At 42.1% G+C, this 14663-nt stretch overlaps 1 protein-coding gene across 1 annotated transcript; it reads right to left on the reverse strand.

Moving 5' to 3' along the window:
- Window positions 1-684: 684 nt before the first annotated feature.
- acox3 (acyl-CoA oxidase 3, pristanoyl) lies at window positions 685-13783 on the reverse strand. The gene is made up of 19 exons (XM_084002801.1): window positions 13662-13783; window positions 12887-13043; window positions 12209-12306; window positions 11947-12082; window positions 11788-11862; window positions 11504-11593; window positions 11220-11363; window positions 10083-10171; window positions 8502-8598; window positions 7873-8055; window positions 7583-7705; window positions 6493-6613; window positions 6060-6182; window positions 5784-5897; window positions 5583-5698; window positions 4659-4833; window positions 4503-4570; window positions 4265-4351; window positions 685-1808 (listed from the first exon to the last, which is right to left on the reverse strand). Exons 2-19 carry the CDS (start codon window positions 13031-13033, stop codon window positions 1689-1691), a joined length of 2106 nt encoding a protein of 701 aa, XP_083858927.1. The 5' UTR covers window positions 13034-13043; window positions 13662-13783; the 3' UTR covers window positions 685-1688.
- Between the last annotated feature and the right edge of the window lie 880 nt (window positions 13784-14663).

The following is a 14663-nucleotide window of genomic DNA, read 5'->3' on the forward strand; positions in this document are numbered from 1 at the left end:
TTCGGGCAGACGTCCGATACTATAAATGGTGAAAGTACTGTGTCTGTATATCTGGTCTTGACACACGAGACAAGTTCAGAGTTAGCAGCGACTCACAAAAACCCACTGATTTACAGATCCTTGCTGCCCTGATGGCTGCTTGAGATCCTCCAGCAGGGCCCTGCTAATGGCCCCAAAATCCAGACTCATCATGAAAGGTGTCCGGGGCCCCTCAGCTGAGCATCTGTTGTGTACTTTATTTATTTATTATATATTGATCTCAATGAACTTTATCTTAATTCTACTGTAAATCACTTTGTAACTTGGTTTTCCTAAAACTTTATATAAATAAAGTTATTTTTATCATGGGTCCCTCCTGCAGCCTGATCTATGACACGGTTTTATGACATCCATATCTGATGATTGCTTATTAATGCTGCCTACGGGATTCACTGGAGCACAACAAATACTAAAACAACCCATTACACAATTACTTGTTTGAGTAAATGATTTAATTTGCTATGTGTTAAATATCAAATCACAGAACTGTGATTATTCTTTGCAGGCTCATAGTGAACTGTATCATCTACAGATTAATAATCACAATCACATGGGCTTTAATAAGGGTCAGTTACATTTTAGAATGTGAAATTAGGAAATGACAATAATATGAAAAATATAATTTGTGTGTACAAATGATATCAAGGGTTAGGGATCACCAGGAATTTGACAGAAATTATTTATTACATATTTTACAACGGAATCAAAGTAAGCAGCAACATTAAGGTTTGTAGGTATATATGCATATTTTACAAAATACATTTTTCCATCATAACCGGCACGTTGTAATTATACAAAACATTATACAAGACGGCTGCTGTCCTTAAGAAAACATTCACATCACAAAGTCTTTAACCCTCCCGACCTCCCACCAATCATGTTTGTTTAGTGTGTAATTATTAAATCAATACATATTTCTAGAAATGAACTAATTAGTAAATAAGCAGTAACCCACATGTTATTGGTCCTCTTACTGCCAGCCAGAGATCTTCAGGGAGGACGGATTAGATTCATGTCTCACTTCCAGTGGTGTTTCCCAGTATGATAATAATCATTATGTTGTCTGAAAGGACCATACCAGTTTAACTCTGACTTCTCTCCATCAACAGAGATCCTTTCTGTGCATCAGTGTTCACTTCAGTAGAGCTCAGCCTCCATGTTTTAGCCTCCATTCAAGTTGAAACGGTGTATAAAAACACTCTACGAAATTGGGTTTATGTAATTCAACTTTGTGAAACTCACAGCCTTATAAATCATTATAAAATGACTGTATAACTCGAATAAAAGACATTAAAATTCACACATTGATATCAAATCACATCTGCGTCCGTAGCTAGAAGCAGGTTCTGGGTTCACTTGTTTTAATGTCTGGCTGCTTCCAGTTTACGTATTCGGCCCGGGTGGAGCTATTCGCTAATATGTATATCGCCAAAACGCACAAACAATCTCAAAAATCAAGAAACTTTGGTAAACATGGTCATGGTTTATGTTAGCTCGGTGGCCGATGAACAGTGATCACTGGTATGGTCCTTTAACTGAGGTGCAGTGTTGCATTCTGGGCTATTTGACAAATGGTTGGACTTTTTTAGGCGTGGCACATAAATGTCCCAGGTTGGACCCACCAGTAGGGGTGGAGTTGAGAGAGGCTGCTAGAGTTTGGGGCGGAGGGATCCCACCACAGGCTTGTCTGAGCAGAACTCTTTCCACCAGGAGGGGCGCTCCAGCACCTGGTCGCCCTGCATCACCGTCGACCACAGGTTCTTGTAGAGCTTCATGAAGGAGAAACGAGGAGAACGTGTTATTGATGTGAGGTCCTGATCCCATTCAATCTTCTGTTGTTCACTCTCAATATAACAGAGTTAAAAAGGAACCATTTTCTAAAAGGACTGATTTATTGTTGAACACGTTGAGAGAATGGGATTGACCCAGGGAACTGTCGGGTTGGGGCAGCGAAATAAAGAAAGGAAAAAAGTCAATCAAACAAAATTCACCATACCTGAGTTTTCTGGTTTCAGTTTTTGGGGATAGGAAAAAACTTTTTTGTTCATTTATTCTGAAAATGATTAACTGTTACTCATTGTCCATAATGCTTATTTAAGAGTTAAGACTCTGGCATATTGTCAATAAAAATATATGAATAAAATAATTTTAAAAAGAATTGAAATGTCTGTAATGTGAATGTGACCCAGTTTTTACCCTGGGACACATTCGCATATATGCATTATAAACACTCTAACATGAGTTACTTTGGCTTGGTGTGAATGTGGGAGGAGCCTGAACGCCGTGGCGAGAAGGACTCGCCCTCCAGTCTGTTTTTGTTTCGCTCCACTAATCGACACGTTCAGCTGATGCCTGGGTAAATAAGACGTCTGAAGTTTATCCTCACATGAACCCGACCTCAGTTTAACATTGTCAGCACGCAGTCTCGTGGTCCATTGAGCTTAATTAACCCGGCTAACTGGGCGAAACCAACTAGCACGCTATAGGTGCACCGCCACAACTTTCTGGGTAAAACTCCAGTCTTCATGCCATGTTTGAACATGACGGAGTTCCCTACATGTATAATCTGAGCTGTCATCATCACTTCCTGTCTCACAAGACATCACATCAGCTGCAATCTAAGCAACTTTTGGATCCACTCCAACCACAAGAAGAGGCAACGCCGGAGGGTGCTGGAAACACACGACTGTGTCTCGTTTCTTCCTGGTTTCAGACAAACGACCCAAACAGATTTGAGGAATTATGGCGTCGGTATGGCTCACTAGAACAGGAAGTTTGTTTGTGTGGTTGCATTTTGATTAATCTGTGGGATTCCCAGCAGGACGCCTCAATAAGAAGAAACTCTCTCTGCTTCATTATGTTGTTGTTGTTGTTGTTGTTGTTGTTGTACGTTTACAGGAATGAGGATTACAAAGACATGACACATGATCATGGTCAGGATTAAACTGTGTTGTTTACTACAGTAGATCAAATTAAGACTGATCATACATCATGATGACGACGATTCATATCTGTTATTAACCAGCAGCATCTGCCCTGAGGCCTCAGATACCCAGAAGGCCCGAGGGCCACATTGTGTATCAGTTTTCTGGTAATTTGATTTAGAGCTAATTTGTTTTGGATTATGAATCACCAACAGCTTTTTGGTACTTTATCATAGTTTTATACTTTTGGACTTTTACATAAGACACATCTTGTATGCAGGACTTTTTCCTGTAATGGAAATTGGACACTGCTCTAGGAAACTATTTAATCATAAACTAATTTGGTTGTATAAATATGAATGGTGATGACACGGCAAGAAGTTCACACTCACAAAGCGAGACAGTTAGCGAAGTTCACGGCCCTGGAAAAACGGCTTTACAGCTTAACTATTAACGCTATTGGAAAAACTCTGCGAGAAACCGGCTGCAGTGCAAAGTTACCGCTTACTGTATCAATTTTTTTTAATATACAAAAGAAATAGAAGAGGGTAAAATGAACTTATTTTCAGATGATAGACTGATAAAGAATGAATCGCATCAATCCCCTCATGGAAACGGTTAAAAAAGTATTTAATGATTTATAAAGTCTCCACATCCAGCAAACTCAAACCGTATGTTGCCTGGTGATGTGACTTATCCATAATTAAGAGTCATGTAATGTAATATCACTGAATTTAATAAGAAAGATGAAGGAGAAAGCAATAAGCTGTAGTCGAGACAGAATGGAAGTCGGTGGTATTAGCATTAATAGCATTAATAGTAAAGTATAAACTTTCTCAAATGTCATATATACTTAAAAATGTCTCAAAAAAGGACCAATTTGCTGCAAAAATAAACTGGACAAACCCTGAAGCTGACACAATAACACGACACAGCGTGGGTCGGCATGACGACGTCATTCCTCAGCAGAACAAACATTAGTTAAGCCGTTTTATGAAAAAGGAAGGGCAGACAAGAGTCATTGTCAACAACTGTCAAAGACAATTTATGAGCAAACACAACGCTGTATGTGTTTTCCTGGAAGAGAGAGAGACGGCAGCCAGAAGTCTGAAGTCTTCTTCCCAGAACGACACTTAACCTGACTAAGTGTCCGAGTGTGACGATGTGGGAATAGAGAGTTCTTACTGAGTCACTATGGTGGGAGTTCTTAAACACTCATTACCTGATACCAATAACTCACCATATTCTTAAAAATGCAAAAATGGAAAGGGTAAAATAAAAAAGTGTGTGCATGTCTTTACCTGTCCATCAGCGTTGCCGATAGGTGAGTTGAGGATGAAATCAGGAGGGGCGAAGACATCCACCAGTGATACTGCATCATCCTTCAGCTGGAGGAAACACACAGTCAGACAGCTGCCATAACTTCATCATCCAGCTTCACGAGGACAGGTAGGAGGTACAGAAGGACTCATAATAAACACTCTGCAATGGTATAAAAGAGTGGAACTAAGAAATGCAGAGGATGGGATGTTTCTGTACCTGGGAGCAGAGAGTGATGATGGCCATCTGGACCAACTCTGTGGGCTTCCTGCCACTCAGGTAACTACCTGAACAGAAACACAACGATGTTACGAACACCAATACAAGGAGGAGGTGTTGTCCAGATTGATGCATGCTGTGTATGGAGTGCAGTACCCTGGTAGAGTGTGGCCATGTGGTTGCTGAGGCTCCACAACCCATACAGGGCACAGAGCTTGCTTAGTACAGGTCTGAGACCAGCTGGTGTGTCGTCGTCAGTGGTCAGATCGTGAAACCTCTGGAGGCAGTTGAGTTCTATGTAGGCGATGGCTAGGGTTCGGCAGTAGTAGACCTAAACATACAGGGAACACTTATAATTTCTGTTGCAAACAGAATAAAACAAAAACAGTAGTGCTTTCCTGTAGTGCATTTTTTTTAAATTTGCATCAGAAAGAAAGGCCGACACATAGAGACCGACCAGCCAAGCTCACATTCTCACCAACTGGCTATTTAGAGTCATCCGTTATCCAGCAGGTCTTTGGACCATGGGAACCCACGCTAACACAGAACATGCAAACTCCACCCAGAAGGAACATGAACCTCCCAAAAAATTACTGGATACAGTGACACACACATTTTCCAGAAGCACAACGCACACCCATCGACAGACAACTTTTATTTCTGTTTCAAGCAGCTGGCCTGGAGTCATGAAACAATATGTCTTCTCATCATTCCTCATACATTAATTATTGTATTTGAGAGAAGGGGCGGTGCACATGAATAAATACAAACATTTAAAAAAAACACCATAATTAATCCTTGGCCAAGGTGTTAAGAAGGCTTCCTTAAATACGTTAGTCAAAAGGAAAAACATCTTATCCCATCTTCTCTTATTGACCCCCCTTCTGTAGCAGCAATTCTGAGCAGCGTCAGACCAAACAAAAATGTAAGGCTGCCGCTATTCCAACACCACCCTCTTTCATTGCGTGTACTTCCTGTGGAAGAGGGTGTGCTTCCCTCATCGGACTCTAAAGCCATCAAAGCTGCAGTCATCATCCGACACGACGGACCACCCGAAGGAGGAAGATGTGTGCGTCTTACCTGGCTGTTGTTGCGGGCCTCAAAGTCATCCTTTCCCAAGGACCTCTGCTTTTCCAGCCTCATCTGGCTCTCTTCCAGCAGGAAACACACCAGCCACTTATAGGCTGCCAGTGACACTGAGATGATGAAAAAGCAGTAAATTCACTGGGTTAAACTGTTGTAACAGTGATATTTAGAAATGTTTCTGAAGTCTGGGAGTACCTGCAGAGTCCATGCACTCCTCCATCGTCCTTGCTGTAAACTTGCTTCCCAGGATCTCGTGGGAATCATTCAGGAAATCAACAGTGTGAAGAGGAGACTCAATCCGCTCACCGCCTGAAACCAGACATCACGGCAATCACCAAAAAGTGAGATGATGAGGAGACAACCTAGTGCAGAACTGGACTTTCATGTTCAACCTTTTGAAGGAATATTTTTTTACCTGTCGCCATGGGACAGCAACAAAACCTTGTAATAATGAACCCATGGGAGACTGACCGTGGCGTTTGGCGTGGAGCCAGCTGAGCAGGTAGTTGCTGGTCTGTTGCAGCAGGACGTTGTTGTCTCCTTCATATGTGCAGTTTGGGTCATTGTCATTACGCAGATCGCCCAACCGGTTCACTGGAAGAGAGAGAAGGTAGTGAGGTCTCTGAGTGTGTGTGTGTGTGTATGTGTGTGTGTGTGTGTGTGTGTGTGACTGTGTGTGTTAACGACAGATAAAGAGACACAGAGAAAAAGAGACCCAAAAATGCTGTTAAATGAATTTAGGTCCTAGTTTATAGCTTGAGTGGTGGTCGAGGGGTTGGCAGAATGTGTGTGTGTGTGTGTGTGTGTGTGTGTGTGTGTGTGTGTGTGTGTGTGTGTGTGTGTGTGTGTGTGTGTGTGTGTGTGAGAGTGTGTGTGTGTGAGTGTCGGTATGTTTGAGACTGACTGGCCAGGTATCCATGTCCACCGCACGCCTCCCTGCACTCCTGGATCCCCCTCTGAGCGGTCCACGAGCCCAGTGGTTTACTGGAGCAGCCTATGGCATGGATCTCCCTGCCCATCTCCGCCTGACACACACACACACACACACACACACACACACACACACACACACACACACACACACACACACACACACACACACACACACACACACACACACACCAAAGCATGTTGGTATAAGCAAGTTAAAGGCAGGAACACACCGGCCCAACCGTTGGACGTCTGAAGCGTTTGGAGAGGCTCGGACGAGGTCGGGAACACATATGTTTGGTGTGTACAGCTGCGTCGGAAGCTTTCGGAGCCGCGCGGACGTTGTCTGATCAGACTGAGCATACGAAGTCTGAGGAGGTGGGCTGTTGGACGTCTGAGCCATTGGATACTCTGATTGGGGGTGTGCTAGCGAATCAGAGTATCCAATGGCGGTGTGTGGGCGGGGCGGAAGTGACGATGGTAAACTCCGTATTACTCGTTCCCTACTGAGACGAAGTTTTCGTAAAATAATGAGCCCGAGAGCACACAACGCGAGTGTCACCCTAGCCAGAGTCATCTTTCCAGAAATGCCAAGTATTTAGTCCACAAAGGTCTTCTCGAGTCGAACGAATACTGAACCAAGACTGTGTGTGCATTGTTTTTATCTGCACTCCGTTCCGTCATTTCCTGTTTTCCTGTTTTGGAGTACTGGCACGAGACTAGCGCCACCCGCTGTTAAGGAGGCTTATTGCATCTCGCGCAAGCGCAGAACGTACACGCTGCTGTGGTGTCGGAAGCACGTCGAAGCGGTGTGTACAACGCAACTTTTCTGCCGAACGGGTCAGACGAGAGGCAACAGAGTGGGCGGAGAATGGTCGGATAAGGCAGTTGGACGTCTGGGCGGTGTGTGGGGGCCTTAAGAGACTAAAACTACTTGGCCAGAAGGAGAGATCCCAGGACTAGCTAGCTAACTAGCCAGCTCTGAAGATGGACAAGCTAGCTAGCTAAGTTTATATAGTATGATTCTGAACATAGACATAAACAAGTGGATCATAATGACTCACTTGTCGGTCACTCTTGTCCTTCATGATCTGTCCCATCTGGAACTCAACAAAGTTCATGAAGATGGATTTGGAGGAGTGTTCCAAAGCATACGCTGCTGCCAGGTATGGGATCAGACGCCATTGCTGGGAAGAAGAAGAAGAAGAAGAATTTGGGTAAACATTTACATCCACTCTCATGAATGAAATATACAGTATATACATGGATAACGTAGATTTAGATCTTCTGTAACTTTGACAAGCTACACTGGAGTTTGATAAGGCCCATTTTCTTTCAAATCCTCCATCCTGACCTGCAACTGGTACTCCAGAACAGGAATCTCCTCGGTGTCTTTGGGTCCAAACTGTCTCCTGCTGGCCGAGAAGCGGATGGCAACGATCAGAGCCAGCTTCAAGTTGACCAGCGACATCCTGGTGATGGACACCCTGCCACCTGACAGGGCACCCAGAGAGGCCCCGAAACGCTTGTTGGGGTCCTGAAGGAGAGGAGAGACACAACGGGTGATACCACACAGTTAAGCTTAAAGACTTATCTGACTCTGTGGTGCAACACCCGGACTGTCCTGGCTATTAACACCTCTCACGGGGTTCCAGAGGAATTTTCCAGGCCTGGTTGTCATTACCAGCCATCTTCTCACCACATCTATATGGATTTGGCCCCTGGGAGCTCATTAAATCATTCCAGCAATGAAAAGCAGACCCTTACCCCACGCTACTTTAAACGGGTCAGTTCACCCAAAGGGTATAGGGTGCTAGGAAGAAATGTTTTAATAAAAAGACAGTAACCTTGGTAGGTTCATCACTATGATGCCGTTCCCATTACACATAGTCATTCTACCAACTGTTAAAAATAGTTGTAATTAACTGAGATTGGTGCTTTTAAATGCCTCTTTCTTTGGCCACCAGTAGAAATGGTGCTAACCTTGAATGGAGTAACGTAGCGGCCATCTGGAGTAACATCTCCGGTCTTATTCAGTAGATTGTCCCGAGGGATCCTCACATTACAAAACAAAGCAAACCTGAAGGGAAAATGAGAGAAAAATGGTTACACGGACACTGTCAACACGTGTAACACCAAAGCAGCACACAGGGAATTATAGTGTACATTTACTGTCATTCTTAAGGAAACTTAACATTTCTGTGCCAAGTTGTTGTTAACTTTTACAGAAGAGTAATAGAAAGCATCCTGACTGAAAACATTACAAACTGGTGGTGGATGTTCACGGCCCGGGACAGGAGGGCTCTACCGAGCATCAGTGATATTGGTGAGAAGAGGTGCCTGCACAAAGCCCAAAGGCACTAACATGTAGCTAACTAGCTAGACATCCGTCTCTGGAGCTGCCCCACTGATGTGCGTTGTCACCATAACAACTAACAATTGACATTTTCTTTTGACTGAGAAAATAAACTGAACAGGTCTGGAAACTGGAATCTGTTTTATCTCTAAACACAATTCACCACCAGAGTATCAGATGACAAAGTCTCACAATGAAGGCGTTACACGTTCCAGAAAGCTAAAGATTGAATTTCATGTCAAAGACAATGTGTTTCACATTGGGGTCACAATGTTAGAAACCATCATGTTGAATCTTTAATGACAATAAAAGTCAACCTGGTTGCTGCACAGGTAACTCACAATTATCATTTCACCAGCATTGAATACAAACAATTCTATTTCCATAGAAATACTCATAAGTGCTTTACACAAAAAAAATATAACATCTCAAACTAAACAACTTTTATCAGCAAAGATATTAAAAATAATAAATAATGAAATCAAAGACTGAGAATAATTCAACAATCCATCCCCAGAATCCATGAAGCGGTTCCACATGCATTCTGGTCACGTCAGCCTTATTTACTGGGATGTTTAGCAGAAATTAGCATCACATTATTTCATTGAAGAAGCTTGAAGCCTCCAGGTCTGACATTCCTCTGCTATAAACCGTTACTGTAGCTCCATCTAGCTGTTTACTTAGGCACTGACCAACATGTGCTTAACATCGTGTGTGTGTGTCTTTGAATTATCGCCCGAGTATGAGATGATACTTAATGTTCATTTTGAGGCCTGAACTGTTCCCATTGGAGCAGGATCTGAAGCTAATGCTTTGAATTTGGAGCCTGAAGCTCAAGAATGGAAATAGATAAAACATAATAATTTATTCTTTGTTATCTGCTAACCACTACTACCTGAACCCTGACCAACAAACACGTTGGGCAGTTAGTCTGCTGTAATCTGAGTTTATATTTCATCACTTCAAGCTATTTCAAGTTTGAAAACACGATATTAATCACCCTACACAGTTATGTTGTTATTATTCTGTTAATTATGTTAATGTACTATTCTCATGAATGCTAAGGTGGCATTCATCATGTTTAGGCTGGTCATTTACACAGTTACATGAAGTTCCAAGCGTTTGAAACTGACAAAATTGTACAACCGTGAGATAAAAAGGAAACAAGATTGTTGATGAGGTCCAGCGCCTCCCTCTGCTCCACCTACCCGTTATCCAGCCCGTTCTGGCCCAGCTTCTTGCCCATGTCTCCAACCATCACACCAGGCAGAGCCAGCAGGGTCTTGGGATCTCTCACCTGCAGCACATTAGTAATAGTTTAACTGGATAGGCACATCTCAGTGATGATATCTGTACAAAAGATAGCCAATCGCCTCCAATCAGCTGATATTTTGATCGATGGTCTCTCTAAAGGCTGATCAGATGACGCAACAATTTTGAATTGAACCGTTGCCACCGGGTGCCGCTTGGCCACACAGATCACCGTGGTGCCTCATGGCTGAACAGCTCAATTGTTTAATATACACAGTAGATGATTAAAACATAATAAGTTCACAGTGTGAACTTGTCTATTATTCATTAGTCAACTTTCCTTGTTATATGTTTATGTCTGGATGACAGATTCAAAAGCATTCTTATTAAAATATGTATTTGTGGATAACCATTTCTTATAACCTTATACGCATCACGATACAGCGGTCACGATTCAATATATTGCTATATAAACTAGGAATTATCAGATTTCATTTCTTAATTGGGCTTAAGCATGATAGAGCCCTTGTATCACTTCAAACATGATGCCCACAGTATAATTATATGGTTCATGTGTGCTTGGCAGGCTCCTTGGCGCCCCCTAATGTGTGGAAGGCCATAGTTACTTGCGCCGATATTAATGAGATTTCAAACATATTTCAGGTTGGCGTTCAGTAGCACCGCCTTTTTAGAAGTAAGCCATTTTTAATTTTGTGTGTATTTAATGCAAACAGATTAATTTAGAATTTGGTTCAGATAAACCTCTGACATATGTGATGCTCAATTGCTATGAAATCCTCCAACAATGATAATGTCATAGATCATGTGACGATATGCCCTTTACAAGTATGGAACAATTTGAAAAACTCCTCCCAGAAGATTGAACAGATCCATCTCCCATCTGTTCAGAAGAAGATCGAGATGGTTCCTGATTTCTATTTGTTTACAAGTACAAAATGATGTATTTCCCATCGTTGTCCAGACGACATCCAAAGTGCAAAACCTTTTTTAAATGTAGCTGTGTGACTGTCACATCAGATAACAGCGTCTCATTTTAACTGGGTGTAGCTTGGGGTCGAGGGTCAGAGTCTTACTGGTACGATGAAGGAGTGCAGGCCGTGGCACACCTGGTCAGGTGTGTAGAGCTGAGCGAACACCACAGTGTGGGTCGCCGTCTTGCCCAGATTCCCCACCCAGAATTTGGCAGCCTCAAAGTCCGGAGAGTTGATCACAAACTCCTGCGGAGTCGAAGGTTAAGTTAACAAAAGTCGCCAGAAATGTAGAAATACTGAATGAGGTCATGAATGCAAATTGTGACATAATATTTTGTAATATTCGTACACAAACGTGTGTGTGTGTGTGTGTGTGCGTAAGTGACCTGGGTGGAGGGGTCGTACGTTGCCGTGGTCCTCATGGCTCTGGTGTTGCTGCCATGGCTCAGTTCAGTCAGCGCAAAGCATCCAAACGTCTACAAAAGCGAAAAACGATGAATATGAATGTCACACCGATTAGATGTGGAAGCAAAATGTTGTATTTAGAAATGTGGAGTTTGGGAGAAAATAAACTATATCTAGTAAATAGTATGAGGACAGTGTGCTCCCAGAATGCAGCATTACCCGTCAGCTTTCAAACTCCCCTCCTGTTACTGTGTTCAACACTTACTGTCATATTTTCTGTGTTTTCAACAAATTTGTTGTGCCTCACTGATCCTGCGTTGGCAATCGTCGCTCCAAACATCTGAAACAGAAGATGTTTTAAGCATCTTTCACTGGGATGAGACGACTAAATGTTTCCTCCCACCAGTCAACAATGCCCACTCACCCCTTTGTTGAGGAAGAACTTGGCCCCCAAGGACCAGTCATACATGCCCAGACAATCGTTGAGAACCACAGTCTTCCAGGGGTTAGCCATGATCTCGTCTTTTGTCAGGAAGTCGTAGCGGAAGAGTTGTTTCACCCTGTAGAGTTTTATATGAAGCTTTATTTTCTCTCAATTATACAGATGAATATATAGTAATTGTACTGTATGGTTGGATTCACAGTGGGTGCAAAAAGTGAAACCGTCTGTGGCTGCATGTTGATACCTGAGGAAGTTGAGCTCTCTCATTTTCTCCAGAGGGAGGTCTTCCCCGGGACGACGTGCAAACACAGGGTCATCCTCGAGAGTCTTAAACACATGTTGCTGCAGCACGGAGAAGAATCAGAGCATTAGAATGGCAGCGAGGACTGATAACGTCCATTTAACGGCCTTACAAATAAGGTCAAAATCAATTTCATATCTTGATAACGATATGTATCACAATGCACCATGTTTTCTGGTAATTCAATAATAAAAATGTCTATATTAAATAATTAAAATATATCTCATTTTATTACAAACCTTGGCAAGAAATTAACAAATATTTCCAGATATACAATAACGATGTTTGCATGTATGCACACAAATAGAGAAATACAATTTAGACAGTTTAATTTGACATTTGTATGTCGTTATTATCAATTTACACTACATAATAGTGTATCACGGTATATACCATTTCATCTTGATATGATCCCATTGAAAGACGATAACTCAATTAAATAAATGATCACCCTCTACACAACGGGGCTTTGATTAACTACATTAAAACCTGCAGCAGACCCAGGTTCATTTCCAGCCTTAGGACCTTTGTTGCATGTCATACCTCTCTGTCAAAATGTAAACAACCTATTGTGAAAAATGCAGAGCCTTATTACAGGAAGCACTCCATGCAGACAGCTACCTTGAATGCCAGTATCTCGTCTCCCTCTATGAAGCTGAGCATCTCCGTCCAGTTGAAAGAGGCTTTCTTCCTGTAGAAATCCAGCAGGCCACTGCCGACATCAGCGACTTTGTCATCAGACTGAAGGGGTTCACCGTGGAGCACCATGTTGGTCTCTCTGGGAAGAACCAAGGGAATCAGATGAGGTCTTCAGATGATCAACTGTGTAACATTTGGTTCCTAATCTTTTTCAACAGCTTTCATCTGATTTGAGATGATTGCCTTAAAAAACTCAGATATTTTCTGAGGTTATAAAGAGATTATTAAACTTAAACTTTGCCTCTGAAAAATAAAGACTGGAATTAATAATCCTGGAGACATAAATACATGTTATGTATGTAGGGACACATGAAAAAATGATGCGTGTCTGATCTGTGACGCAATAAAGATTGATAGCAATCTCCCAGCAGAGTTAACTTTAGACCGAGTTCATTATTCCAGCTGCTGTTACAGAGTTCAAGGCTGAAGGAGCTCTGAATCTCTGTTTACCTGCAGCTACACAGCCAGTGTGTTTCCCTCGAAGAGGGCGGAATAAAGTGCTATTAACAACTGTCACCGTCCACTCCTTGTTGTTTAGTGTTGTTTAGTAGAGTGACACCTTCACTCGGATAAGTCTAACACTTTCTGCTGATTTGAATGGAGTCGAAGCTCTAACGTTACTATAAAAGCAGTACAGTGTTGTTGTTTTTTGTTAGCAGCTAAACAGCTAATATTGATAGTTTGTGTTAAGTCTTACCTTATAGCTCAACTTCCTCTTTTAATGTCGCCGTGTTTCTACTCTGGGTTTTATCTAGGTGACCTGTGTACACTTCGGTTTACGTTTATTTGTATGACAGGAGAGTTACCTCCTCCTCTTCCAGCGGAAGGTTCCGGAACTAGCCATTTCCTCTACGTACTCTTCAAAATAAGAGTACCTACTCCACACTTGTCAATTCAATGCAATTGTTGCACCATTGAACATTCAAGGCGGTCGAATGAAAGCTTTAGGGGCACCCCAATGCCCCGCTTTAAGCCCTGAACCATCAGGGACTTAACTGAAGTCACCTGGTACAGTGTGAGAGGCTGTGAGGGTCTGAAATTACATTTATAAATACAGTATATAATAAATATATTTTTAGATTTTATGAATACATAATTAATGTGAATACAACAAACAAATTCTTGATTATGAACAACATTCATAAATAATAAAATCATTCATAATTAATCTCCAAAAAGGATTGAAATAGATCCAACCCCTTCTCCATAACTAACAATGAATACAAACAATAAACAATGAATAACTTCTTGTGACTAGCCTAGAAGCCTAGATTCCTTTTTGAATGTCAATTCCAACCTTGCAGGTTAAATAAAACCTGTGAGCTGGCTGTCCACATTCAAAATAAAATAATCTTTCATTTCTCCCACAGCAGGACATTTACAGTGTTACTGCAGTAACTGGGAGAGTTACTTAGATATCAACAAGCATAAGTTAAAGCAAAATAGGCCTGTAAAAAATGGACAGCCAACCATAGCAACATACAACTGATGGTTAAAGGTCCCCTATTATACTGATTATCATCAATTTCACACAGCTGTCAGAGGTCCAACAACACTGTTTTCAATATGCATTGCCCCAAACCCATCCGTGGTCCTGAATTTCAGCTGTCTAAAAGTTGCTCGAATGAGCTCTCCTGAGAACAGGCTGTTTCTGTGCCTGCACCTTTAAATGCTAATGAGCTCCGTCTCTCAATGCCTA

Source organism: Eutrigla gurnardus (assembly GCF_963514095.1).
Source record: "Eutrigla gurnardus genome assembly, chromosome: 23".
NCBI lineage: Eukaryota > Metazoa > Chordata > Actinopteri > Perciformes > Triglidae > Eutrigla > Eutrigla gurnardus.

Coding starts and splice junctions, on each gene's coding strand:
- acox3 (XM_084002801.1), bottom strand. CDS start 13,033: ATGGTGCTCCACGGTGAACCCCTTCAGTCTGATGACAAAGTCGCTGAT. Junction 11,594..11,787: donor AAAACACAGAAAATATGACA/GTAAGTGTTGAA, acceptor TCGCTTTTGTAG/ACGTTTGGATGCTTTGCGCT. Junction 5,898..6,059: donor GCTCCACGCCAAACGCCACG/GTCAGTCTCCCA, acceptor GTCTGGTTTCAG/GCGGTGAGCGGATTGAGTCT.